This window comes from Tetrao urogallus (genome assembly GCF_951394365.1).
Source record: "Tetrao urogallus genome assembly, chromosome: 27".
In the NCBI taxonomy this organism is placed as follows: Eukaryota; Metazoa; Chordata; class Aves; order Galliformes; family Phasianidae; genus Tetrao; species Tetrao urogallus.
In genome coordinates, this window is record NC_136840.1 from 4,122,629 (window position 1) to 4,149,130 (window position 26,502).

The window sequence follows — 26,502 nt, forward strand, 5'->3', positions numbered from 1 at the left end:
TTGAGGGTACGTGTCTGTGTAACTGCACATCTGGGCTGGTGCCTTCAGCAGGCAAGAATCTGGGCCCTCAGGTTGCTGTAATGCGGGTGAGGAGGAGGGAGGAAGGCAGCAGAAAAATGGTTCCTGAGAAGGTGATAGTGAAGATGCCAACAGTATGATTTCCTGTATTACTGCCATATCCTCAGCCATTCTATTTGAACCCTCATCACGATGGTGGTGGAGGAGAGAAACAGCCTTCAGTGGAAGCTACGTGCAGGTAATGGAATGGGGGTGATGGGGCTGACTGGAAGAGCAGCAGCGCAGCCTCCAGTGATAGCAGTTGGGTCGTGTGCATGAGATGTGATGGAGATGGCACTGGGCATGGATGGAGGTGGGGTTTGGCCAACTTCTACCCACTTCACAGTGAAGGTCACCCATCCATGGTGTGGAACAGCGTTGGGTTAGCATTTAATGAGCAGCACCACGCAGCAGTCACCTGCTAATAAAGCACTTGGGTTGGTGTGGGGTTCCTGACTCTTAGCAGTGAGGTGTGGTTATTGGGCTTAGGCATCAGCACCCATGCAGTGAAATGGCGTAGTTCAGGTTTGCTGGGCAGCTGTATGGTGTCACAGCTTATCACAGCAATAGATGCAGCCTAAAGCACTGCTGTTTGGTTAACGCACATCTGTGGAACTTCCACTTGGTTTTGTTCTATCACTATTTCTTCCTCAAGATTCTGAGTTGGAAGGAAGAAATGTCTCCTTCAGGAAATCAGTGCCAGGGACTCTGAACCTGTGACAGAGCAACGCTGTGGGGGGGAAAATCAACAGAAGTGTATAGAACCTGAGGTCAGGAAGAAGAAATCAATCTTAATTGATTAACTGACCTTAATGCACTGAGGAACAGAGCAGCCAGAAATCACAGAAGGGCGTTCAGGTCAGTGGGGCTGGGCTGCTGCAGAAGAGCACAGGAATAGCTGTGTTGTCAGCCCACTAATCCAGGTAATGCCTTATGCTGGCAGCACTGAGATCCAGCTCACAGCTCATTAGGCTGGAAGCCTGCCATTAACTGCTCTATGTGCATATAAGGCCAAATATAGGTCTAATCTGAGCTTAGAATTGATACAGAATTAGCAGCTAAAAGCAGAAGAAAGGAAGTAGAAGTAGCACAGGATTTTCAAAACCAAAGCTATTGTGATCTGGAGCTGTTTCATATCTACCTTCCAAGTAGGTATGTAGAAGAACATGTGTGATGCTGTCTGACCCAGCAAGTTTTTCAGTAGGCAAGGTTAATTTGCACTGTTTTGCATTTTGTGGTGGGTAAAACCAGTGTTCATGCAGCTTAAGACCTTCCACCCCAGAAGAGCACGTCCTGTAGGGAGCGGCAAAGACCCTTGGAGCAAACTGGGAAGGTCCTGCAGTACGTTGAGCTCTGCAAGTTCTCTTGGACACCTAATAGTACACCAGGGTGCCCTGCGAGACCTCCAGAGCACCTGGGGAAGCCTCTGGGTCACCATGGAGAATGCATTTGAGCACTGTTGGTACCCTTGGCACACAAGAGTACAGGCTGGGGTACGGGGAGGCCTCTGGGGTGCCCTGGAGCACAAGAGTGAGCCCTCTGAGGGACCCTAGGTGGCCTCAAGGGCATGCAGGAGTACCAGCAGAGTTTTCTCAGTGTACTCCAGGGTGCCTGAGATGCTTCCATGTGTGTCTGAGTGGCCTCCCAAGGCCGCTTGTGTGCTATCAGGTATCTGAGAGTAGCAGCAGAGTTTGGCAGGGAATCTGAGAGGCCTCTCCTGCTGCCCAAGGGGCCACCCAGTGTCCCACTGTGCGCTCAGAGGCACTCAAGAGCTCCTCTATGTCCTCCAAAGTGCCCTTGAGGCCTCCCAGAGCCACCCTTGTGTGCTCTTGGGCGCCCAAATGCACCTGCAGAGCTCTGGGTCCCCCACGAGCCATCCTCGAGTGCCTGAGAGGTCTCCCATCCCTGTTTAGTCTGTGCCAAGCTCCATCACCACCAGCTCTACCCATTGCTGCAGGAAGCTGCTGATGTGCTGCAGGCAGCGTTGGGAGACTCCAGGCAGGTTTGGGTTTCACGAGAGCACACTTGGGGTCTCTAAGCAGAACTGGGGGGCACTGGGAGGTTATTGAGGGGCTACAGGCAGCACTGGTGGACTTCAGATGGTACTCAGTGGCACGAGGTTTGTACTAACGGTTCTAGATAGCACTGGGAGAATGCTAGGAGGACCCTGGGGGCTCTAAACTGTACTGGGGGGCCACTGGAAGAGCCCTGGGGGACAGCAGGTTGTTACTGAGGAGCTGTAGACAGGATTAGGGACCATTGGGGAGCTAGAAAGCCCTGGTGGGGGATCTAAACAATAGTGGAAGGGATTGAATTTGTATTACAAGGTACTAGACAGCCTTGGAGGATACTGGGAGGTACTGAGAAGCTGTAGGCAGTACTGGGATTGCACTGGGAGCATACTAGGATGTTCTGGATAGAACTAGAGAGCACTGCAAGGGCGATGAAGAGATACTGACAGTACTGGGGGTGCTGGGATTGCACTACGAAGGTTCAGACAGACCTGAGGGATCCTGGGAGAGCGCTGGAATGTTATTGAAGGCTGCAGACAGCACGAGGGGGCACTGCGGAGCTTCGGGCAGCGTTTGGGGCGTGGGAAAGGCTCTGCAGTGCTGGAAGACGCTCGGAAGGATGTGGGCATCTTTAGGTAGCACTGGGGGCAGGTTAATGAGGGGCTGCAAATGGCACTGGGGGGGGGACTCCAAATAATGCTTGGGGGCAATGGATTTGCACTGTGAGGTTCTGTACAATATTGGGAGGCGTTGGGAGGTTATTCAGGGACTGCAGACAGCACCAGGGGGCACCGGAGAGCTTTGGACTGCGCTTGGGGGGGGGGCTCTTCACAGCGCTGGGGGGCACGGGGAAGGACCTGGGGGCTCTGTGAGGTTACTGAGGGGCTGCAGACAGTGCTGGGGGGCTCTGGGCAGTACTGGGGGCCCACAGGTGACTCCGGGATGGGAAATCTTTTTATTTTTGAACAGGAAATAATTGTGGTAACAGGAAAGTGGTGGCGGTGGGCTTCTGGCCTCCGTTCCTGGGCTGCAGGACAGGCTCCAGCCCTAAAACCTTAGAGCCAAGGCTCTGCAGGGCTGATACCTGGAGCAGAAGATGCCCTACAGTGACCTGGGTGGGCACATGCTGGAGTCCATCCAGGCCCTGTGCCCATCTCAGGCAGTACAAATGCATCGGTGTCCTGGGGGCTGCCACTGCCAGCCCCATCCCTTCCCCTCTAAAAAGCACCTCACCCCCAAAAAAGCCTTTGTTGGGATGCAGAATTTTTGGGATGGAAAATTAGGATGTATTTGGATAGTGAGTGATTGTCGGGAAAGGAAATTACTGGGATGGGATTATTTTTTTTTCTTCATTTATTCTCATTTCTCTCATGCAGCACTTTATTAGGGAAGCTTCCCATGCCTTCCCCGTGAATTGGAGCCTGGATGGCCACCATGGATGGGAGCAGATAGATGGATGGAGGGGGAATCTGCTCCTGTCCTGCTGTGGGCACCCATGGGAGATGCAGGGAGTGCTGGGAGGAGCCGTTCCCACGGCACAGGGAAGCGGGGGCGGCCAGGGCTGCTTTGCAGTCATATAGACCTATATAGATGCCTTGCATGTAATTGTAATTGCTCTCCCGACTCCATGCTTTTCTGGTCCTGGGAGTTTTGTCCTGGGACAGGAATCAGCCAAGCCTGTAGGTCCAGGGCAGGATTTTCCAGTCTGATGCATCTTATTCCCAGGAGGGTTATAAAGGGGGACTGTAAGAAAGAAGGGGACAGATTTTAGCAGGATCTGTTGTCGTAGGATATGTGGAAATGGTTTCTAACAGCAAGAGGAGAGATTTAGGCTGGATATAGGGAAGAAATTTGCAGTGAGGTTGGTGAGGAACTGAAATGTGTTGCCCAGAGGGATGGTAGATGCCCTATCCCTGGAGACATCCACGGTCAGACTGGATGGAGCTCTGAGCACCTGACTGAACTGTGGGTGTCCCTGTTTGTTGCAGGGAGTTGGGCCAGATGGCCTTTAAGGGTCCCTTCCAACTCAAACCATTCTATGATTCTTTGTGGAGCAGTGCGTTATGCCATCTGCTCCACAAAGTTGCTGCGTCCATCCATCCCCTGCTGGGGGAAAAGCACCTTTTTTGAAGGAGGGACCACACTGCTTTGCACTCTGTCCCAAAGGGAAATTCCCTCCCTTCCTGCCATCCTTGTCACTACAGCTCAGCTCCTCCTATGGAGCAGGACGTGCCCATGGGACAGCTGGGGACGAGCCTTGTCCCAGCCCAGCCAAGGGGATGCTGTTTGCAGGTGAGGAGGGATCTCTGCTGCCTGCAGGGCTGAGCATGGCGAGGGACACAGCGCTTGCAAAACAGCCCTGGGATGGTTTGGGAAGGTTTGGGCGGCTCATCACCCCGCCTTGCACAGCCTGGCCAAGCCCAGACGCCCCAGGGAGGCCGGGGGAGCAGCCACGCAGCGTCTGGGCTCGGCGGCGGCCAACCTGTCAGGCAGGTTTCCTTGGAGCAGCCGACGAAGCCACCAGGGCCGGGCATGCCCCTCCGTGCGCTCGCAGGCTGACGGGCCGCCCGGCTCTTTCCTCACCGCCGAAGCCATGCGGGCAGCCGGGCTGCTCCTCGCTTGGGTGCTGCTGCGTCCTGCTGGCGCCCAGCAGTGCCTCCCCAGCAGCCCTGCTGGTGTCCTCCGCTTCACCGACACCCATGCTGAAATCCGAGTGCCGGCGCTGCACCGCGTGCCCAGCTCTCTTGACCCCCTCTATGGCCTCGTCCGACACTACCTGGACCTCATCCAGCAGAACCCCCTACCCACAGGTGAGTCCCCACCTGGAGAGGCAACATGACCACCACCACCACCCCTTGGAGCCCTCTGCAGTACCTGGGAGTGATTGGTGGGGTTGAAGCTGCTTTGTCCCATCATGGAAGGGGACGCTGCCCATGGAGGGACAGGGGTGCACCAGGTGGGATGTGGGAGCTGCCCTTGAGGCATTCACCGTTGCCACGGTTTGTTTGCAGAGCTTCTCAGGGCAGCCTTGAACAACCCCAGCTCAGTGCAGGCATCACAGGTGAGCAGGGACGTGAAGACATGGAAGCCACAGCGGTGGCACCCAACCCAAAACTGGGGATACATAAAAACAAACAGATGGAACACCCCAAAACCACTCTCTGCCATCACACAGGTGGTGCAGTATGAGCTGGGCTACGTCATTTGTGCTGCGGTGGCTCTGCTCTTCACTGTGGCTGTGCCGGTGGCAGGGCTGTGCTTCTGCTATTGCCGGAGTCGGCGGCGGTGTGGGGGTCGCCTGCGTGCCCACCGGCGTTCCCTGGCCTGCCGGCGCCGCTGCCTCCTTGTCTGCCTCTCCATCACCTCCATCATCATCCTGTGAGTGTCCTGAAGTGCCTCACCCCAAAGGGAGCATGCTGATGGGGATGGGAATGGGGATGGGAATAGGGTTGGGGGTGGGAATAGAGTTGAGGATGCGGATTGGGATGGGGATGAGAGTGAGGATGGAGGTGGGGATGGGGATGCTCTATGGGACCTTCCCGCCACCTCCTGTATCCCTGGCAGGACCAGCGCCATCTGTGCCTTGGTCACCAACCAGCGAGTGAAGGAGCAGATGGAGCCGGGGCTCGGTGCTGTGCCGGCCACGCTGCGCACACTGCGGCAGCACATTGCCAACATCCCCCAGGTGGGTGCTGGAGTGACTGATATGCCAGGGCAAAGCAGTTTGGGAAGCAAATGAGATGGATGCGTTTCTAATACAACACAGGGCTTCCTCTGCTCCCTGATGATGCCCCTGCACAGCAGCTCCTCTCTCTTTGCAGGGCGTGCAAATGGCAGTGGACCAGTTTGAAGTGCCCAGGCAGCAGATAATCTCTGACCTGGGGGGTAAGCACTGCACAGACCCCCAGAGCACCCTGTTCTGGGATGGAACAGGGGGCTGATGGTCTCGTGGTGCCTTGCAGGGGTGAGCCGCAGCGTGGGGCTCTCCATCCACACACAGCTGAAGGCAATGACCTACGCAGCACTGGCAGACCTGCAGGACAGGGCGGGAGGTAATGTTAAGCGTGATTAACCCGGGGCTGCTCCCAAAGCCTTGCTTGCAGACAGGGGTGGCCGAGTGGAGCAGCGAGAACTAGCCCTGGGCTTTCTCTTTAAGACCTACAGACCTCGCTGCACCATTTACAGATTCTCAACAAGACGGTCCGAGTGCTGACAGAGGCACGGGCTGAGCTGGAGCCGGCACTGCAGGAGCGACGGCAGCATGTGGTCGCACTCCTGGACGATCCGCGCTGCACCTCCTGTGCCAGCGTGCTGGGCAGGGCACAGAGCCTGCAGCTGGGCGCTGACTACAGCAAGGTGGGATGGGGTGCTGGTCACCCCCCACCACTCCGACACTCGCCAGGCTCACGGGATGCTTTTCCCACTCCAAGGTGCCCTCGGTGGAGAAGGTGTTGAAGACGTTGGCTGGTCTGCCCCGAAGTGACTTTGCAGAGATGATTCGGCAGGTGGGTGGAGTGGGGTGGCTCAGCACCCATGGGATCTCCATCTGTGCCACTCACAGTCCCTCTTCTCCTCGCAGGGCAATGGTACTTTCAATTCTATCCCAGAGCTGGCTGTGGAGAGGATGGCACAAGTGATCCAGGGTGAGCAGAACCCCCATGAGGAGGAGGGATGCCCTCCGTGGGGCAAATCCTGATTCAGAGATGGGGTGGGACATAGGGACCCTCTCCAATATAAGCTTAGAATCATAGAATCATTAAGGTTGGAAGAGACCTCCAAGATCATCTAGTCCAACCCCAGCCTGCCCTGCCATGCCCACTGACCACATCCTTCACAACCACATCTCCATGCCTCTTGAACATCTGGGACAATGACTCCACCACCTCCCTGGGCAGCCTGTGCTGGTGCCCAACCATTCTTTCTGGGAAGAAATTGTTCCTAATATCCAACCCAAATGTCTGTTAGTGCAAGTTGAGGCAATCATCTCTCATCCTATTGCTGTTACCTGGGAGCAGAGGCCAATCCCGCCTCCCTACAACCTCCTCTCAGGGAGTTGCAGGGAGCCACAAGGTTTCCCCTGAGCCTCTTTTTCTGCAGACTGAACAGTCCCACTTCTCTCAGTGCTCCCCATAAAACTTGTGCTCCAGACCCTTCACAGCTTTGTTGCCTTTCTCTGGACTCACCCCAGGATTTCAGTATCTCTCTTCATCTTGCAGAGCTGAGGGAGGAGATGGCCCAAGTGTCAGAGAAGGTGCAGACCATAGCCGATGGCTTCCCCCTTCCTGACTACACCCAGCACGTCAACAAAGCCCTGCTGAAGGCAGAGGACAGGAGTCAGCCTTTCCTCCGGGAGGTGGAGCGCTTCGAGTGGTACAGGTGATCCAAATGGCTGCAGGGGATGCAAAGGAGGTGGGTGCGGACCCTCTCCGAGCCCCATATGGGTCTGTATCTCAAGGTCATGGCCTGCTGCAACTTAGAATCATAGAATCATTAAGGCTGGAAAAAGCCACTAAGATCATCAAGTCCAACCATCGGCCTGTTACTTCCCCCAGGTGGGTTGCAGGCACGGCGCTGTGCTCCATCGTCCTCCTCATTGTCGCCTGCAATGTGGCTGGGATGGCTCTGGGTGCATATGGACTGTCCAAGCGGGAGGACCCAAGCGACTATGAGTGCCGAGGAGAAGCCGGTGCCAAGTTTCTCATGATGTAAGCATTACTCCCAGGGGTCTGTGGCGATCTCATGCCACCCAAAAATACAAAAAAAAAAAAAAAAAAAAAAAAAAAAAAAAAAAGGCAAAAGCAAAGGCAGGAACCAGGAGCCAGCTGAACTGAAAGGCTTTTGTAGATTCCGCCTGTGCCGGAGGGTTTGGGAGAAGCTGCTCCTCCCTGGGAGCCAGCAGCTCCCGCACCCAGCCGGCGTGCCTGGGCACAGGAGGGAGCCGCGGGGCCAGGCAGGTCACCGCAAGCCTGCTCAGGTCTGCAGAGCTGCCTTGGGCACCTCCTCTCCTTCTTTCAGCGGCGTGGGCCTGGGTTTCCTGTTCTCCTGGCTCCTCATCCTCATGGTTTTCACCACCTTCGTGGTTGGGGGCAACGTCCAGACGTTGGTTTGCAGGAATTGGGTCAACCAGGAGATTTACAAGGTGGGTGGACGTCTGTCTCTTCATATGCCTCTGCATGCGCTCACCAAGATGCCCACAAATGCTCTGCTTCCTGTCCCCAAACCTAATAAGGTTGGAAAAGATCATCTACTCCAACTGTCAACCTACCGCCAATATTGCCCACTGAACCACATCCCTCGGTGCCACATCTCCGTGGTTCTGGAACACTTCCAGGGATGGTGACTCCACATCCGTGGGCAGCCTGTGCCAGTGCCTGAACACTCTTTCAGAGAAGTTTTCCTTAATGTCCAACCTGAAAGCCTCATCCTAGACCAAAGAATTAAGATTCCAATTGGATTACTGGATTTGCAGTGGGAAATTGGCTTTTGCAGTGATTCATTTCCTTCGTGTGACAATGCTCCCACCTGCATCACTGTCCCCTGGGTGTTTGGAGGTGCTGGGATGGTTCTGAAGTGCTCGTGATTGGCAATGCAATTCATGCAAGATTAGCTGCAGATGGGATGGGGTACACCAGAACACACATGTGAGGGCAGATCACCCCCAAAAAAACATGTCTAGGAATGCATGCGTCTCACCCTGCCCCTCTCTTTCTGACTATTTTGTTCAGTTTATTGACACCCCTGGGAACCTCCCTCCATCCATGAACCTCACCCAGCAGCTCAACCTCAGGAGGGATTCCAACCTTACTGCTGCATACCGGTGGGTGCTGGCAGGAGCCCTCCGCTGCCCCAAATTGGCGGGAGGAGTGCTAATTGGGGTGATACCGACTGGCCCTTCACTTTGCAGGGAGTGCAAGAGTGGCGCGGGGCTGTGGGAAGTGCTGCAGCTGGAGAAGTCCTACGACCTGGATGAGCACCTCAAAAGCCCTAAGGTGAGGGCTGCCTTCAAGCAGAGCTTCTGGAAACAGCGCAGGGATGCAAGAGCTTTACTGGGGTGACTGGGATTGGAGGTGCCAGGCCCCGAGCATCCCTATCTCATCCCTGCAGTACACGGCCAACTTCCAAAAACGCCTGGCTGACTTCACGGCACAGCTGGGGGATGTGCGGCTGCTCCGCAGTGAGGGCAGGAACGACCTGGAGACCTTTGCCCGCAGCGGTGTGGATGAGGTGGACTATGGGAGCTTCCAGGAGGAGGTGAGGGGCTGCTGGCAGAGACCTGGTTCCTGTGGCAGTCTTTCCGAGGCTGGATTTCAAGCAGCCGATGACTCTGTTTTTCTCTAGATGAAGATCCCTGTGGTGCAGACCAGCCTCCCTGCTCTGGCTCGGAGCCTGGAGGGGCTGCAGAAGATGCAGGTGAGTGGCATGGCAGACAGCAGCAGCTGCCCATGTGCCCACGGGGCTGCCCTCACCCCGCTGTCCCCCTGCAGAGGAACGGCACGGTGGCAGGACGGCTGGCTGCTGAGGCCAAGGCTCTGTGGCGGATGCAGAACTCCACGGTGCAAACTCAGGAGGCGCTGGTGGTGAGTTCACACCTACAAGGCAGCTCCTGTCCCTGTGGAGGGGAGAAAAGGGATTTTGCAGCTTTCTCACCTCTCTGTCCTATAGGTGAAGCTGGGGGAAAGCGTCCGGTTCCTTTCACGCTTGGCACCGCACCTTCAGGTACCAAAAGCATACACGGGGCCCTATGTGTACAGCATCCCAAAAGTGAGTCATAGGATGATGGAGACCCAGGAATGATGCCAGCCTGTGAGCATCAGTCCCATCCCTGGCAGAGATGCCTCACTGCGTTTAATTGAGCCTCTACCCTGCCAGGAGGGTTTTTTCTCCCTACCCCACAGCAATCAGACCAAATTAGAAATTTCATCCTTGGGCACCCATCCCACCAGGCCTAATGTTGCTGAGTGCCCTGAGGGTTTTCTGTACTTCTTGCACTTCTCTAGGACCGAGTGAAGACCACACTGGCCACCATTGCATCAGTGGAAGCCCGGCTGCCTGTGCAAGCCCAGCAGATCCTCCGGCAGGTGAGCCAGGAGCAGAAAAATACTCCACAGCCAGAGAAAAAAAGCAGTAAAGTAGCTCTGGAATCGAGGAAGAGGCAAATGGAGCCTCAAGTCCTCTTCCTAAGCCCAGCCTCCATGCCACCTTCCTTCCACCCCAGGAGATTGGCTGCTTCACAAGGAAGGAGCTGCGCTACTTTGCACAGTACCTGCACTGGGTCGGACAGACGGTGGGTGCTCACCTTTGTCAGAGTGGAGGCAACAAACTGCATCCTCCTGAGCTGGGTGGGATGTTAAGCTTGGCCTCCCCACTTATTGTTCCAGCTGAGGGAGGATGTGGCTTCGTGCCAGCCTCTCGCCACAGCCCTTGACAATGGGAGGGTGATCCTGTGTGATCGCATTGCTGACCCCTGGGTAAGGACCTCAGTGCTGCACCCCACACTGGGACCAGCAACCACAAGGCTCCCCAGCCCCTCTGGACCTTTGGTTCTGCCTCTCCCTGCACAGACCAGCAGGGACCCATGTGCTCTCTCCTTGCAGAATGCCTTCTGGTTCAGCCTGGGGTGCTGCACCTTCTTCCTCATCCCCAACATAATCTTTGCCATCAGGCTTACCAAGCATTTCCGCCCCATCCGCAACCGGCTCATGTAAGAAGCAAGCATGGGGTGGGCGAGTTCCAATGCAGAGAGGGCAGATATGTGCTCCTCCTTGGCTATCTGATGTTTTCTCCTTCTTTCTCCACAGCTCTACAGGCTCAGAGGAGACCTGTCCCTTCCACATCCCTCGCGTCACGGCGCTGAAGCTCTAGGTCAGGCTCTGCAGGTATGGTGGAGGCTGAGACCTGGGCTGCTTGCTGCATGCCCTATGTTTCTGCCTATCAAACTCATATCCAAGCACTGTAGAGCTTCCTCCTCCTCAGCCATCCTTTCTGAGTGTGCAGCACATCCAAATGTTGTAGGGCACCAGGTCTCTCCAACAGGCCAACGTCCATGGGTTCTGCCTATCTTTCTTGACTACAGGGACACCCGTCTCCATGCACTGTAGGGCTCCAGGTCCTTGCAGCATCTCTTCCTCGGTGTCTGAGTACCACCAGGGACCTCCCTGGAGCCTGGCTGACCAGGGACCTCAGGCAGCGTCCCTGCAGCTCCCGCTGACTGCTGGCTCTCCTGCTGCACACGCAGACCCCGCTGCGACGCATGCCTGGCTCCCTCTCGCCCACCGCAGCCCTCCTGCAGCAGCGCCCTGCAATGCTTCTCCACTCTTGGGATGGAGCACATTAAACCTTCCTGAGCCAAACCTACCACTGCCTGCTTCTTTTTGTGATTTTGCCAGGAAATGCTCAGGCCTGGGGACTGCAGCCTCTCAGAGGAGCATACCCAGCTCTCAGTCCCCTCTGCTGCAAGGTCACTTTGGAGGAACTCTCAAAGTCACAAGGATGAGGGCCGGGGTGGGGAGGGGAAGGGGGCAGATCTTGAGACCCTCCAGATCTTTGCTCTTGGGACCTTCAACACCTTGAGTGTTGGCAATACCTTAGGTTTAGGGACCTTGAACACCTTGGGTCTTAATACCCTCAACGCCTTGAGTCTTGGGATTCTGAACACCTTCAGTCTTGGCACCTTGAACACCTTAGGTCTTGGGACCCTGAACATTTTGGATCATCAAGCCTTCAGCAGCTTGGGACTTGGGATCCTCCAGCCTGGGGCCTCAAAGCGCTGGCAATATTCATCATTTATGATTATTAATTATTATTTCCTGGCCCTGAGAGGCGCTCCTGGCACTCACTAAAGAGACTGATGAAAAAAACTTCCAGTGGGCTGGGGACCAGAAAACCCCCTTGCTTAAGGCCTGAAAGAGGGGATCCAAGCAAGCCCACCTCTTAAAAGTAATTAGAGGTTAGTCCAGGGAGGAGCAAAAAATGCGGACTAAGCCTTCTTTTTTTTCATAGTAAGGGACTCTTTTATGATAGGAACCATCACGTGCTCCAGGTTTGGGTTCAGAAGATGCTTACCTGTAAAGAAATGCAGCTGGAACTTTGGTGTCCACTTTATGGCATTGGTGGCTTTGTGGCAGGAAGCGCCTGCATCGCTGTGGAATCTTTCACCATCCTCAAAGCACTTTGTCCCTGTCAGCAAGTTATTTTTTACAAGATCTATCGGGCAGTTGACACATCTGTGCTTTCGTAACGAGTGAAGGTTTCCCTGTGTTTCCCCAGCTGAAATACTCAGTTTGGTAACAGAGAAATGCCTCATTTTATGCATTATTAAAGGATGATTGCTACCCAAAGCCAGCAACAGCACATAAAGCGCCCGTGTTATGCATTATTTAGGTTATTGCTGCCCAAAGCCAGCGGGTTCTGTGCGCCATTTACCTGCAGAGGTCAGCATTGCAATGGGTTTTTGAAAAGGGCAAAAGTGCAAGGTAAAAACTACAGAAACAATTGTTTAACTGACCGCTGATGGAAGAACAATACAGGTGTGCCAACAACGGAGCCTAATTCAATTAGCTCTTCTTAAAGCCTAATCACAGTACACGAAGTGCTGCACGGATGAGTAATGAAGAGCAAAGGAATACAGTGCTGTAAACGCGTGTGGTCAGAGCTGCCACAGCTCTGCTCCCTGCCTGGGAGGCACACGGGTTGAAAACGTGAGTGGTTGCATCTCTGGGTTAATAATAAATTACCAATGAATATTGCAGAAATTGCCCTAATCCAATTAGGCTCGAGTTTTTCTTTATTTTTATGGGGAAAAAAGGAAATGAGGACAGTCTTGGTTAATGATTCCTCAGCTGAAGCGAGGCCATGGTTTATGAATAACCTCCAGCCCTTTCCTAAATGTCCCCTTGTGATGGTTTAACTATTAATGTTCATCTGTGCACCACCATAGAAGGAGAGAGGAAGAAAATACAATGGCAAGAGAAGGAAAGCCTTATAAATTAAGAATAGTTTAACTGGGGGAGGGGGGGGGGGGGAGAGGGGGTAGGAAAAGAGGAAAAGAGGAAAAGAGGAAAAGAAAAAGAAAAAGAAAAAGAAAAAGAAAAAGAAAAAGAAAAAAAGAAAAAAAAGAGCTGTGCAAAAGCAAAAGGAAAAAACGTTATTCTCTTCCTCCCATGCCCAAGCAATACTTGGCCACTTCTTGGGAAGCAGAGCCTCAACATGCATTGCAGTTCTTTGGAGGAGAGCTGCTTTCATGGCAAGAGTTTCCCATGCTTGGGGGAAAGTGGCTTCCCCCACTTCTTCAGCCTTTCCTGGTGATGCCATGCAGTATGGAATGTCCCTTTGATTGGCTTAGGCCAGCCATCCCAGCCATGATCCCAGCCACGATCCCGAGCTCTGCCAGCTCCCAGTCCATGGCACCAAAGCGCCAGTGCCGTGTCAAGGCTGGCGCGCCTTTCTCTCCGCTCAGTTATTTTTATTGATAACATAAAGACTGCAAATGGTGCATTTCCAGCTTCTGAATGCAGTGCTTTTTAATTAAAGTGAATACCTCCTTCATCAGAGTTGTTTTTTTTTCCATCTGGGTTTGTCTTGGCTCAGTGCTCCGCGCATTTTTGGGACTTGAGCAAACCAATGCTGATTGAGCCGCTCGCCTTCTCGCATCTTCTCTCTGGAAATTCAACTCCTGCAGCTCCTCGCCTGCATACACACCTCCCCACGCTCTAACAGTGACCCCGAGAAGTGTCTATAATTACTATAATCAATAATTCAATGGCCGGAGGGCAGCGGGAGCCGGGAGCTCTGGCGCCGGCCCAGGTGTGGTCCCCACCAGCAGCTATTTCCAGACATAATTCTCTTCCCCGCTCCCAGAACTAAGGAAAAAAATACAGGAAAAGTGTTTGCAGCCCCTTCTAACACAATCAGCCTATTTCTGGAATTAAAATACCGTGGGGGTATTTACTATTGTTGTTTCATTTCCCTTTCTTTCTCTCTGTTTTTCACAAGACCAACCTGTTTTTCTCCAGAAAATGGCCCCATGACCTTTCCCATCTGCTGCTCTCATCATCCCTGAAAATAGCTCCACAAGCTGAGACACAAAACTGCAGGACCCCCAGCTGCCACAAAGATCTCCAGTCTCTGTTTTCATCCCAGACCCCAGAATGTTCATTTTAGAAATACATGTTCAGAAAAGTTACTGTGGTTGAAGAGGGAGCAATAAGACCCCAGTGCACAGCCCTGTTTCCTTTAATCCCAGCTGAGGGGTTGATGTAACTGCACTGAACTGAACATCTTTGATTTGTTTTGTGCAGCGGGTGACCCAAGGACTGCTCAGCAGAGTAACCCCAGCTCCCAAACATGCTGAGAACTCACATCCCAGAGGCTTTGCTACAGCATAATTCCTTTTTTACGTGACAAGTTCCTTGCACCATCGACACCACAAAGATATTTTGAACAGTGCAGATGTTTCTGGGCAGAATGCAGCCACAAAAATGCCCTGGGAATTAGAAATTGTGTTGTATTATTAGCACTGACTATTGTCTGCTATTTCACAGCTGTGTGTGAGGCTTTTCTCGCAAGAAGCCTCATTGTGCTGAGTCTGGCACGGACAATTGACCCGGTCCTTGGGCCAGGTTTATGTTCCTCCATCCTTCCTAGACAGCAGCCCCGTGACAAGGCTGCACGGTTCTTGTAATCCAGTCCATAATGGCTCCGTGCAGATTTAACATCAATTTTATTACCCCATTGCCCTTAGCACTATGTCCAGGATCACATAATGCATAACACAGGCGTTTTATGCGCTGTTGCTGGCTTTGGGTAGCAATCATCCTTTAATAATGCATAAAATGAGGCATTTCTCTGTTACCAAACTGAGTATTTCAGCTGGGGAAACACAGGGAAACCCTCACTCGTTACGAAAGCACAGATGTGTCAACTGCCCGATAGATCTTGTAAAAAATAACTTGCTGACAGGGACAAAGTGCTTTGAGGATGGTGAAAGATTCCACAGCGATGCAGGCGCTTCCTGCCACAAAGCCACCAATGCCATAAAGTGGACACCAAAGTTCCAGCTGCATTTCTTTACAGGTAAGCATCCTCTGAACCCAAACCTGGAGCACGTGATGGTTCCTATCATAAAAGAGTCCCTTACTATGAAAAAAAAGAAGGCTTAGTCCGCATTTTTTGCTCCTCCCTGCTCTAAGAGCTATGGAGATGCGGCTTTGAGGAATGTGGTCAATGGGCATGGTGGGGTGGGGTTGGATTTGGTGGCTTAGGGGTCTTTCCAGCCTCCATGATCCTGTGGTTCTATGGCTCTTTGATGACACGGGGTAAGGATGGTAAAAAAGCTCTGAGTCTCATCTTCTGCTCCGTGCGCCCACCGTAGAAACTCCACAAATCTGAGAATTTCACTTAGAAAAATAATAATAATTGCAGATCTCAGCTGCATTTGAGCTCTGGCTGAAAAACAGCCAACATCCCCAAGGATAAACCTTTTGGATGATCCCAATTGCTCATGGACGGTAGGGAGCACGCAGCCTTTGAGCTTTCTGTGCTTTCTGCACCACTTGCATCCCCACTGCTCAGTGCTGAGGTAGCCATGGAGATGCCCATGGGGAGCACCGTGCTCATGACAACGACTCCGTGTGAGCATCTGGAGCATCCTCGGAGCAGCATTCCTCTCCCTGATCCCTTCCCTGCACCAAAGCATGGTTATTGGCTCTGACTCCCACGCAGGGATGGTAAAGCTTTCTCCAGCAGTAATTCTCCTGCTAAAATAAGAGGGCAGAGTATGAAACGTATGGAGCAGATTTGGTATTTAACATCTCTGAGTATTTGGTGTTTAATATCCCTTTGGTATAGAGTGTCTCTTTGGTACATAACGTCAGCAAGAGCCTCACAAAGAGCCTTTCATTTGTTGCTTGGGGAAAAAGGAAAGCTTTGTAATAAATCTCAGGTCAACCTCCCAGCTGGAAGATGTGCCAAAATGAGCACATCATGTATTAAAAACCCTAAGGCTGAAAATCTACATTATTTCTCACCCAAAGGCACGCATTGCTCAAGCTCTGTCTTTTCTTTATCTTATTGAGACATCAAGAGGGAACGGGGGTGAACACTGCACATGGGAAAGGCAGAAAGCAAAATGATGGCCCTGGGAAGATTCATTGGCAGGGAGAGGGGGGGAAAGGGGTTAAGGGGATTTGCACATCCACTTGGTGAGCAAAGTGGGTTTAATCATCTCATCCTCCCTGAGCTCTTGAATTAGAAACCACAACACGGGAAGCGAGAGCTGGATTCTGTCTCTGGTGAGTAAACAGAGCAAAGAGCTGGACAAAAGCTGTGCATGGAAAAGGAAAAAAATACTGCACATGAAATATGGATGATGAAAGTTTACAGTTCTTTTTAAAATTTCTTCATCTCCAACACCTTGTCCCATCCTGCCCCATCTCAGAGGCAGCCCCGAGGGATGAGTTGGAGGGTTGAGGGGTTGGAACTAAGGGATCTTTGAGATCCCCTCCAACCTGAGCCATGCTGTGCTTCTAAGGAGCCTCCCATCGGAAGGGTGACGGGATGCGACGCTGCCATACGTCAGCTGTAGGCCAGCCCCTGCAAGCCCTCAGCTGACGCACATCTGGATCAGAGCTGGAATGGTATTCGGATGATTGATGTGAAGACGATGGCAATGAGAGCACCTTCCCCCTCTCGGGGTGTGCCCTGGATTATTTTTAAGGAGGTGACCTCAGTGCCGTGCTACGTCAGCTGCTCGTGCTCCCATTGCTGAATGCCTTCCAAGGGGATTGCAAGTTAAAAATAAATGGGAGAGGTGAAGGAAAGCCTCCTGGTGAGTCAGAAGCAACCACTCCTGAATGAGAAGGAGAGAGATTCAGTTTTTTCTGCAGGGGAGCCAGCAGGGCAGCCCTGCGTTGCTTGGGGAATAAGGTTATGGAAGTTGGATGAAAGCACCGCTGACCAAGTGTTTGTTCCTGCAGCTTTACAGAGCTTTGAAAGAGCCCGAATGCTGGCTGCCCTCGTGTTTTCCAACAAACAAGTGTGTTATTGAGGAAAAAAAAGGACATAATGTGCTCTTTCTGCTAAGAATTATGGCTCTTCCACTCACTCATGTTCCGGGCACAGCAGTGAATTGTTCTCCCCAAAGACACTGATCCCAAGTGTCCATGGCTGATATCCATAGCATGTGTTATTTTTAAATACCAGAATCCAACAGCAAAATCCTGGAAGTATCATGACTTACTCATCCCTCAGTTTCTCCATGAATTCACACATCCATTGCTGGCAGCAGCGCACTGCTGGGAGGTCACCAGCCTGCAGCCAGCGATGGTCCCATCTGTAAGGAGCTTACACGTGTCCTGCTAGGAATAGCAGCGATGCACAGAGCTTGTTACACCCCTAATCAGATTGCATCAGGTCAGTGAGCATTTACAGCTCTTTCAAGATGTCTAATAGTAAATAGAGGGTGTGCTCTCCATGTCCACTCATTCAACAAACCCACTTTCTGAAGGATGGAGCTGTGGCTTGGAAGCACAATAAGAACGATATCTGACACATTTGCTGCAAAAAGCAGGAATTTTTTTTCAATGCTGTGTCCCCAGAAGAGCCTCCTGCCCACAGCATCACTCTGGAACCTGAGCCCCATGCAGAGATTTGCAATGAGGCATTGCAGGGACCTGCAAAGCAACGGATACATGAACACGGGCACTGTGGCTGCTGGCATTCTGCTCTCCTTGGGCAGGCATTGATATATTTCCTTTTTTCAGCCTTTGGCTTTATCTGTTTAAAGAAGTCCTGGAAAATCACAAGAAGGTGCTTGAGAAGTTTGCTTTGCTTGCTTTTCCCGTGTTTCATCTCCTGACGTGTTGCTGGGCTGTTTGCATCATTATATGATGCCAGGTTTAGGCTCCAGGGATGCAAACCCAGCATAGCTTTACCCTATGTGAGCAACCAAGGCCTGTGCAACATCCCCTAACTGGTCTTAAGTTACTTTTAATACCAGAATGACATTAAAAATGAAGGCTAACTGAGTGGCATCTGTTTCGCTGTGGTTCAGATGCCCTGGTGCTTTCCTTCCCCGTATTAATGTTGCCCTACTTACTCACAAATTGCTTTTTCTCTGCTCCCATCAAGGCAGGAGCCAGCAATCACTGATACGTCTGTTTCACCAGAAAATTCCAGGGGAGAGCATTTTTAAAGAAAGAAACTTCCAGAAGCACTACCAGAAAATAAGCCAATCTGCAAATGCAAAAACACACTTCATTACTTCCGTGCACATTAAGGGATGGACGTTGTGCACATTATTGCTATTGGAGAGCTCAGAGAGCATCCCAGTGATTGCTGCCCCAAGCCTGCTTCCCTTCCCTTCTCATGTATTCCCAGATCCAGCGTGTGACTGTGGGATGGTGATGGGCTGTGGAACTCAGTGCTCTTATCCAACCCACAAAATCTGCCACATGACCCCAAACACAAGCCTAGTAAACCTCAACCAAACCATCTTAATGCCTTCCCTTGCATTTGTGGCTTTCCCCAAAAGCAAGCAAGAATTGCCCAAGAGCATTATGTGAACGGAAGGGTTGTGCATGAATTACAGGGAAAAGAGAAAAAAATCAATGCAAAGCAATGAATCAGGGTTAGGTGGACCCTGGGTCCACTCCCAGCTGCTCTCATTATTAAAACACAGTCAGTGTTTTGCAATTGTTACAAGAAAAACAACCCATTAATGCTTTCTAACCTGGCACCAATTCCCCCCTCACTTAACATCATTGCATCTACCTGAGCTGTGGCTGAAATGGAGGGCGGACCTCCAGCAGGGATCAATACAGCTCTCAGCCTGCTGACAGGAGAAATTTCACCCTGAGACGCTGTATAATCAATGGATATCAAGATGTTACAATCACAAAATAAACAAGAGAGTTAGGCGAAGTGGACTGTGATAACAAGAGAGAATAAATGGAAGGCTTACCCTTATGCTGGGCTCACCACAAAACACCAGAAGGAGGGATCTCCAGACAAGATCCTTCCCCACTGGTAGCCAGCTCTTAAATAGGTCTAGGAGCACAGCTGCATTGCCTTCACCTGTGCTCCTCTGGCTGGCTCATGGCTCGCCTCAGGTGATCAATCAGAGGTTCAAGCCCTGACTCAGTGGTTCCCACACAGACACTTAAAGCAAAGAGCACTGCAGAAATAATCAGAGTGGCTCAATTGGAGGGATGCTGCAGGCGCCTTTGTTTGGGTCTTTTTAGCATCGTGAACTTCCACAGTACCTTAAAACAAACTCATAGGCTGCTCCATTTGCAGCTCGGATCTCCTATAGGAATGGCAATGTATGTCAAGCCCACAAAGCCAAACACCCAGTGCAACCCATTTTGCTGCCAAACGGAGGTGATTTTAATTTTTTTTTTTTTTTTCAACATAATCCATCCAGATGGACAGAGGAGAACACAGAGCACGGAGCTGGGAATCCTCTTTACAGCCAGATGTGCTGCAAAACCCAGTGGTGGGAGCACTGGACTGTGCCAAGTCCAGTCTGGGTGCAATGAGTTCCAAGCTGCAGTCACATCTCCTGGCCATCATGGCAGAGTGCCCTGGGTGTGCTGGGCTCAACCCTTTTATTGGAGCCTACCTAAAGGATGAGCATGATGGCTACAGCAGGGTGAGACTTGGCCTTTAGTGCACTGCAGTCACGTATCCTCACAAAGCAGGGGCTGTAAAACCTCGACATCAGCATCACACTCATTTTTAATTTGTTTAATCTGCCTCTTCCCATTAACCACAAAATGCACAATCACTGTGCCCGAGAGTTTCGCTCATCCAGAGCACAGCAGACTCTGAAGATGGACCCATTGAGCGCAGTGGGGATGGGCCGGCGGTCGGATTTGATGACCTTAGAGGTGTTTTCCAACCTCCATGGTTCTATGATCTCTGACCAAATGGGCTTGGTGGGGAAGGGTCAGCGATTGGAACCAATGACCTTAGAATCCCCTCCAGCATTGAAGATCATTTTCACTGTCAGCCTGAGCTTATTTTATCCCCTACCACCAACTGATGCTGTGTTTCTCACAAGACAGCGGACTCACACGGCAACCTCTTCCTTTCCTCCTCAAATACCTCTCGAATACCGATGAACGCAGACTCCTCTTGAACAAACGAGCCAGGCGCCGAGGTTTCCTATCTTGCATCGTTTGGGGGAAGATGGGAAGGACCCGAACGCCGCGCTCAGAGCGAAGATCGCTGGCCGCGCTGCGTGGGGTTGGGCTGCCCGGCAGCCAGCTCCTCCCTCTCGCTATTTATTCCTTCCTCCCCCCCTTCGCTGGATCCGGATCATCTCGAGCCGAGCGGTGGCGGTGAGTGCTGGGGAAGGGGCTCTGGTCTGGGGGGCACGAAGCCACCGGGGGCTGTGGGAGGCGATGGGGCAGAGCGGAGCCGTTTCTGACAGCGGGCGCTGCGTGGTGTTTGCGGTTGAATCGCTTCCAGGGATGGGGGCTGCCCTCCTTTCCGTGCCTAAAAATAGAGGTTTCGGCTGCCTGCCTTAAGGCAGCTCCGCTCCTCGCCTCTGCTCGTCCGCTCCTGGCTGATTCCGCTCTGATAGCAGTGGGAAATTTTCCCCTACCCCCACCCCTATATCGGCCCCTGGTTTTATTAGCTCAGTGTGTGGGTCCCAGTGGCTGGAAATGGTGCGGCCCTCGTGTTGGGATGCAGAAAAAGGGGGGGATTTCTGAAAGCTGGGGGTTATCAGGAGTGTCTGTGTGCTTTGTGCATCCCCCAGCCCTCATTTTGCAACCCAGAGCTGGAATTTCCCAGCACTGCAGGGCGAGCTCATCAGCAAATTGTAAACAGAGCATCTTCCCCATACCCAGCACTCTTCCACCTCCTCCTTCCCCTTCCCCTTCTCCTCTCCTTCCCAGATCTGCTCTCCAGGCCCCACCACACTGTGATTTTGGCAGCAGTGTTGGATTTCCCCCGCAGAGCCAAAGCCCATGCACGTAATTGCTGCTCACGATTGCTCATACATCCTCCATTTTCCTCTTCCCCTCTGCCATGCTGTCACTGTGGCACAGATGTAAAACCCTCCTTATGGTGCCCGACGCCACGAATCACCCAAATTAATCTGTCGTCTCCATTCAAGGCTTCTTGGATCGCTCATACATAAATATCTTTGAGTCAGAGGAAGCAAACACCGACCCCAAGACCTCACCCTGAGGTAAGAACATCCCCATTGCTTGTAGGGCTTTAATTGCATTTATTAGGGCGCAGCAATTAGCAGTGCCAACACAACCCAACCCCAGCTGTGTTTATCGGAGCTCCAACACCATTGCAAACAGGTCGGTGCTGCTGGGCAGGAACACCCCCAGGGCTTTGCCAAAACTTGTTTCCATCCGTGCTGCATCTCGGGATTATTTTTCCATCCCTTGTTACAGGAAATCATACATCTTGAGGCAAGCTGCCAACTTGCTGCTTTATTTCTTCCCCCTATTTCCCAAGTCCTTCTCTGAGACCACGCAGCAACGTTTGCCCATCTGAATTTTAATCATGTCTGCTATCTAATTTTTCAAGTCATTGATCTCATCCTTGGGTGGGCACTGAGGGGTGGGGAAAGCAATAAAGCAGCAGCCAAGGCCTTGTCCCCCCATCACGGGGCCAGGTCAGTGCATCCCCATCCTCTGATTCTTCTGGGAGGGAAAAAGGAGGCTGTTATCTGAACAAGGAGAGGGGCTGGTTTGTTTGCTTGTGGAGTGCAAAGCTGTAGTTAATAGGCAACTGGAAAAGGTTTTAGCTTAAGGAAGGAATTGCTCTGTTATGTCTCATGAGGGATGGTCAGCGCGTCTCATGAGAGTCATCTGTTATCTGTATTTAACTCGTCTTTGGGATTAGTAGTGACCATTAATCCTGGGGGGGGCAGAGGAAGGAAAAAAAAAGGAAAAAAGAAGAAAAAAAAAAAGAAAAAAAAAAAAAAAGTGGGGGGAAAAAGGAAAAAAGGGAGGAAAAGAGGGAGGAAAAAAAGAAAAGCATACTTGAGGCTCAAGCCATGGGCAATAAGATGAGCCAGGTAGCACACCCAGCCCACCGCCCTGCTGGACTTGAGAAATGTGGTGACCTATGCACCTTCGCAGGGAGAGTTTTCAGCTGGAGAGATGTTTTCCAGAGTTGGTGTCCATTACAGCTGCTCCATTTCCTGGGCAGATAACAGCTCATTACAGTGGCATTTTGCCCTCCCACCAATCTCAGTGTCGGGGGCTCCTGGCAGCCCTGCGTGCCCCTGCAATGCCAGCAGCAGAGTGCTGAATAAGCAAAGAGCTGCAAACTGTTAACCAGAGCAATGCCAGCAGCTCGTGCTCTGCTAAGGGCTGTTGCACATAAACAGAGACTTGGGAAGCATGCTGAGTTCTGTTCTCTGGCAGAAAACCCAATGCTGAAGATTGCAGTTAGCAGCAGAGGTGGCATTTGAGGCTCATGGGAAGGTGTACAGGAGGTTGCAAGCACAGGGAGGAGGGAGATGCACGGGCTTTTTGGAAGGGTAAACGTTTATGCCCAGATCTGTTCAGAAGGGGATGATGTTTGGGATGATGCTCAATTTAGGTGGAAGATCTTGTGATGCTTATGAAGCGGGTGGGGATGGGAGGGGGGTCTCTGCTCACTGCCCTAACGGTGCGTGTCCTTATGCCCGCAGCCATGGCCAGGCTCCTCACCACCTGCTGCCTGCTGGCCCTGCTGCTCGCTGCCTGCACCGACGTTGCCCTCTCCAAGAAGGGCAAAGGCAAACCCAGCGGTGGGAGTTGGGGTGCCGGGAGCCATCGCCAGCCCAGCTACCCCCGCCAGCCCAGCTACCCCCACAACCCGGGCTACCCCCACAACCCCAGCTATCCCCATAACCCTGGCTATCCCCACAACCCCGGCTACCCCCACAACCCTGGCTATCCCCAGAATCCTGGCTACCCCCATAACCCAGGTTACCCAGGCTGGGGACAAGGCTACAACCCATCCAGCGGGGGAAGCTACCATAACCAGAAGCCATGGAAACCCCCCAAAACCAACTTCAAGCACGTGGCGGGGGCAGCGGCGGCGGGCGCTGTGGTGGGGGGCTTGGGGGGCTACGCCATGGGGCGCGTTATGTCGGGGATGAACTACCGCTTCGACAGCCCCGACGAGTACCGCTGGTGGAACGAGAACTCGGCGCGTTACCCCAACCGGGTTTACTACCGGGATTACAGCAGCCCCGTGTCGCAGGACGTCTTCGTGGCCGACTGCTTCAACATCACAGTGACTGAGTACAGCATCGGCCCCGCTGCCAAGAAGAACACCTCCGAGGCCGTGCCGGCTGCCAACCAGACGGAGGTGGAGATGGAGAACAAAGTGGTGACCAAGGTGATCCGTGAGATGTGCGTGCAGCAGTACCGCGAGTACCGCCTGGCCTCGGGCATCCAGCTGCACCCTGCTGACACCTGGCTCGCCGTCCTCCTCCTCCTCGCCACCCTTTTTGCCATGCACTGATGGGACGCCGTGCCCTGTGGCAGTGAGATGACATCGTGTCCCCGTGCCCACCCATGGGGTGTCCCCTGTCCTCGCTTTTGTCCATCTTTGGTGAAGATGTCCCCCCGCTGCCTCCCTGCAGACTCCGATTTGGGCAACTGGGAGGGAATTTTGTCCTGTCCTGGTCGTGGCGGGACGGCTGCTGGTGGTGGAGTGGGATGCCCAAAAGATGGCCTTCACCACTTCCTCCTCTTCCTTTCTGGGGCAGAGATATGGGCTCGCCCAGCCCTCGTTGTCCCTGCAGGAGCATATGCAAAAATCCTCTTTGCTAACAAGCAGGATTTTACCTAATCTGCTTAGCCCCAGTGACAGCAGAGCGCCTTTCCCCAGGGCACACCAACCCCAACCCCGGGGGCTTGGCACCCACACGTCCCACGGAGGTTGATGGGTTTTGGGGAGTCAGTCCCAAGCAACACCTTGGGCTGCCGAGGTGTAATTGTAGCTCTTTAATCCGCCAATCCCAACCCTTCCACGTGGATAGGAACTGTCCGCTCTGCATTTTGCATGCTGTAAACACCTCCTGCAGCAGCACTCCAAAAATAGAGTGATTTGGGAACGGTGAGGCTGAAGCCACAGCAGCTTGGGGTTGGGCTCATCAATCCACGCTGCTTTGCTTCCAGCGGAGCCATGCTGCCCTTTGTAGCCTGCCCAGAGGAGGGGAGCGCTGCTGAATGCCCAAAAAGTAACACTGAGCAAAAGCTTCTTTCAGTGTATGATAGAAAATGAATGCATCTCATATGGATCAGCCATGGGAACATCGTTTGCCATCAGCCCCAAAACCCAAAGGATGCTAAAATGCAGCCAAAGGGGAATCAAGAATGCAGGGAAGGACTTGAGTCAGCTCAACTGGATTGAAATGGCAAAAAGGACGAGTAGAACGAACGCCAAGGGGATGCTGGAGACCCACCTTTCGTGAGCAAATTGTTCAATGCAGCCAATGGAACTATTGCTTCTTGTGCTTCGGTTGCTACTGATGTGTACATAGGCTGTAGCATATGTAAAGTCCACGTGTCGAGCTGCTGGCACCGCGTAGAGCTGATATTTATCATGTATGTGGGCACTGAATGCCACTGCTGGCCATACTCAACCATCCTAAACGATTTTCACGTCACTGTAACTAAAGTGGAGATATACTTCCAGTATATTCAACAACAAAAAAAAAAAGGTAAAAATATCAGGACTTGGAGGTAATGTGTGCTTTGTGAGGCACGGCTGTTTTGTACGTTTGTAACGGTGCATGCACTGCGTTTTACTTTCCAACATTTTTCTAAATGTTTGACGTCTGGTGCAAATTAAAGCAGGTGAAGCGAAGGTGCGGGAGCCTCCTTCGTGCAGTTCTGGCTTTGGCCCTCTCGTGACCACGTGTCCCATCCCCTGGTCTTGTCTGTTTTCCCAAATTTCTCCCTTTTCTCCCTCTTCTTGCCCTACTTGCACTCACAGGGATACGCTGCAGACTGAAGCTGCATTTTTTGCCCTTTAGAATCATGGAGTCATTAAGGTTGGAAAAGACATCCAAGATCCCCAACCCCCCCCCACCATGCCCACGTCCCTCAGTGCCACATCTCCACAGTTGTTGACCGCCTCCAGTGACGGTGACCCATCACCCTCCTGGGCTGCCTGTGCCAAGTTTCTCCACTCTTTCTGAGAGCAAATTGTTTCTAATATCCAACCTGAAACCTCTCTGACCCCTCGCTCCATGCCCTGGGCACATCAGTCCCCTTTAACGTTGAATCAAGATCTGATAAACCTCCCCCTTCCTCTTCCACAAATGGTTTCAGTGCCATCCATCAAACATTTTCTACTAAAGCCAATATAGCAGTTGAGGATGTCCTTCTCAGTTGAGGACTTCTCCCCATTTAAACCTTGAGTTCTTCTCCTATACAAAACCCAGCACCACTGTTGAGCTACTTGGAATATAGCAAAGCTTAAAAATTACAATGAAAGAGTGAAGACTGTGGGACTTTGGCCAAATGGTGCTTTTCTTTGAAGTGATTTGGGTTGAGCAAGCCGGGAGTTGGACTCAGTGATCCCTCCAGGTCCCACTCCAACATGGGCAGTTCTATGAGTCTGTGATTCTATGCTATTGAGCTGCAATACCCTCTTTCCTCAAGAGCACTTTAAGTGTTGGTCTTCAAGTGGCGTGCCAGAAACCCCCAAAGTGACTCTTTTTCATATTTTTGCCAAGAAAAATAAAAAAAAAAAAAAAAAGAAGAACCATTTGGCACTAAACAGAGGATGATTCCTGAGTGCAAGCAGCTGGGAAACCACAAGAAGACAAGATCATGGGGATCTGGAGCTCCCATGGGTGTTTGGGAATAGGAAAATAAAAGCTTTTCTCTTGAAGGCAGCTACTTAGAAATGGGCATCGTCACATTATCTGATTGTCAGTAAGAGGAGCAGTGAGTGGGATGAACAATCAGATGGCAGTCAGGAAATGAGCAGGGTTTGATCTTTGCACTTCGTTTCCAAAACGAGGGGGGGGAGAGGGGGGAGGAAGATAAATTCAGGATCCCAGACGTTGCATCCCTCCTGTGCCAGAGCAATGCAAAAAGCGGTGGTGAAGAGGAGGATTTGGGGTATAAAAACCCCTATGGATGTGTTGGCTCTGCTGTTGGGGCTGGCAACACGTGCAAGGCAGTAGGGTGCGCTCCCATGTTCCAGTAAGGAAGGGCTGAGCTCACAAAGTGCTCCTTTCCACCCCGAAAAACCCCGAAACTTTTTCCTATGCTTCGATCAAAGAGCACAGAGCCGTTCCTGCCCCACTGGGATAGATGGAAACAATGAGAAATGCTTGGAGGAAGCTCATACAAAAGCATTTCCACCCTCCGTGCCCACACAGCACTGAGTTAATTGGTGAAACACTGCAGATTCTGCAGTGTGCGTGGAGCTGTGCTGCCAAGCAAGCAGGAAA

The 26,502-nt window shown here is 52.2% G+C and overlaps 2 protein-coding genes across 2 annotated transcripts; both read left to right on the top strand.

Annotated features, from left to right (window-relative positions):
- Positions 1–4,662: 4,662 nt before the first annotated feature.
- Positions 4,663–10,931, top strand: PROM2 (prominin 2; the record flags this gene model as incomplete). The annotated part of the gene is made up of 23 exons (XM_079547438.1): positions 4,663–4,879; positions 5,081–5,130; positions 5,245–5,447; positions 5,634–5,754; positions 5,891–5,954; positions 6,032–6,121; positions 6,226–6,425; positions 6,500–6,574; positions 6,649–6,712; positions 7,286–7,445; positions 7,622–7,774; positions 8,085–8,208; positions 8,795–8,886; positions 8,974–9,058; positions 9,174–9,320; positions 9,408–9,479; positions 9,554–9,646; positions 9,732–9,785; positions 10,067–10,147; positions 10,285–10,353; positions 10,448–10,537; positions 10,664–10,770; positions 10,868–10,931. 23 exons carry the CDS (start codon positions 4,663–4,665, stop codon positions 10,929–10,931), a joined length of 2,475 nt encoding a protein of 824 aa, XP_079403564.1.
- An 11,799-nt stretch (positions 10,932–22,730) lies between these two features.
- Positions 22,731–23,552, top strand: PRNP (prion protein (Kanno blood group); the record flags this gene model as incomplete). The annotated part of the gene is made up of 1 exon (XM_079547422.1): positions 22,731–23,552. Exon 1 carries the CDS (start codon positions 22,734–22,736, stop codon positions 23,550–23,552), a length of 819 nt encoding a protein of 272 aa, XP_079403548.1. The 5' UTR covers positions 22,731–22,733.
- Between the last annotated feature and the right edge of the window lie 2,950 nt (positions 23,553–26,502).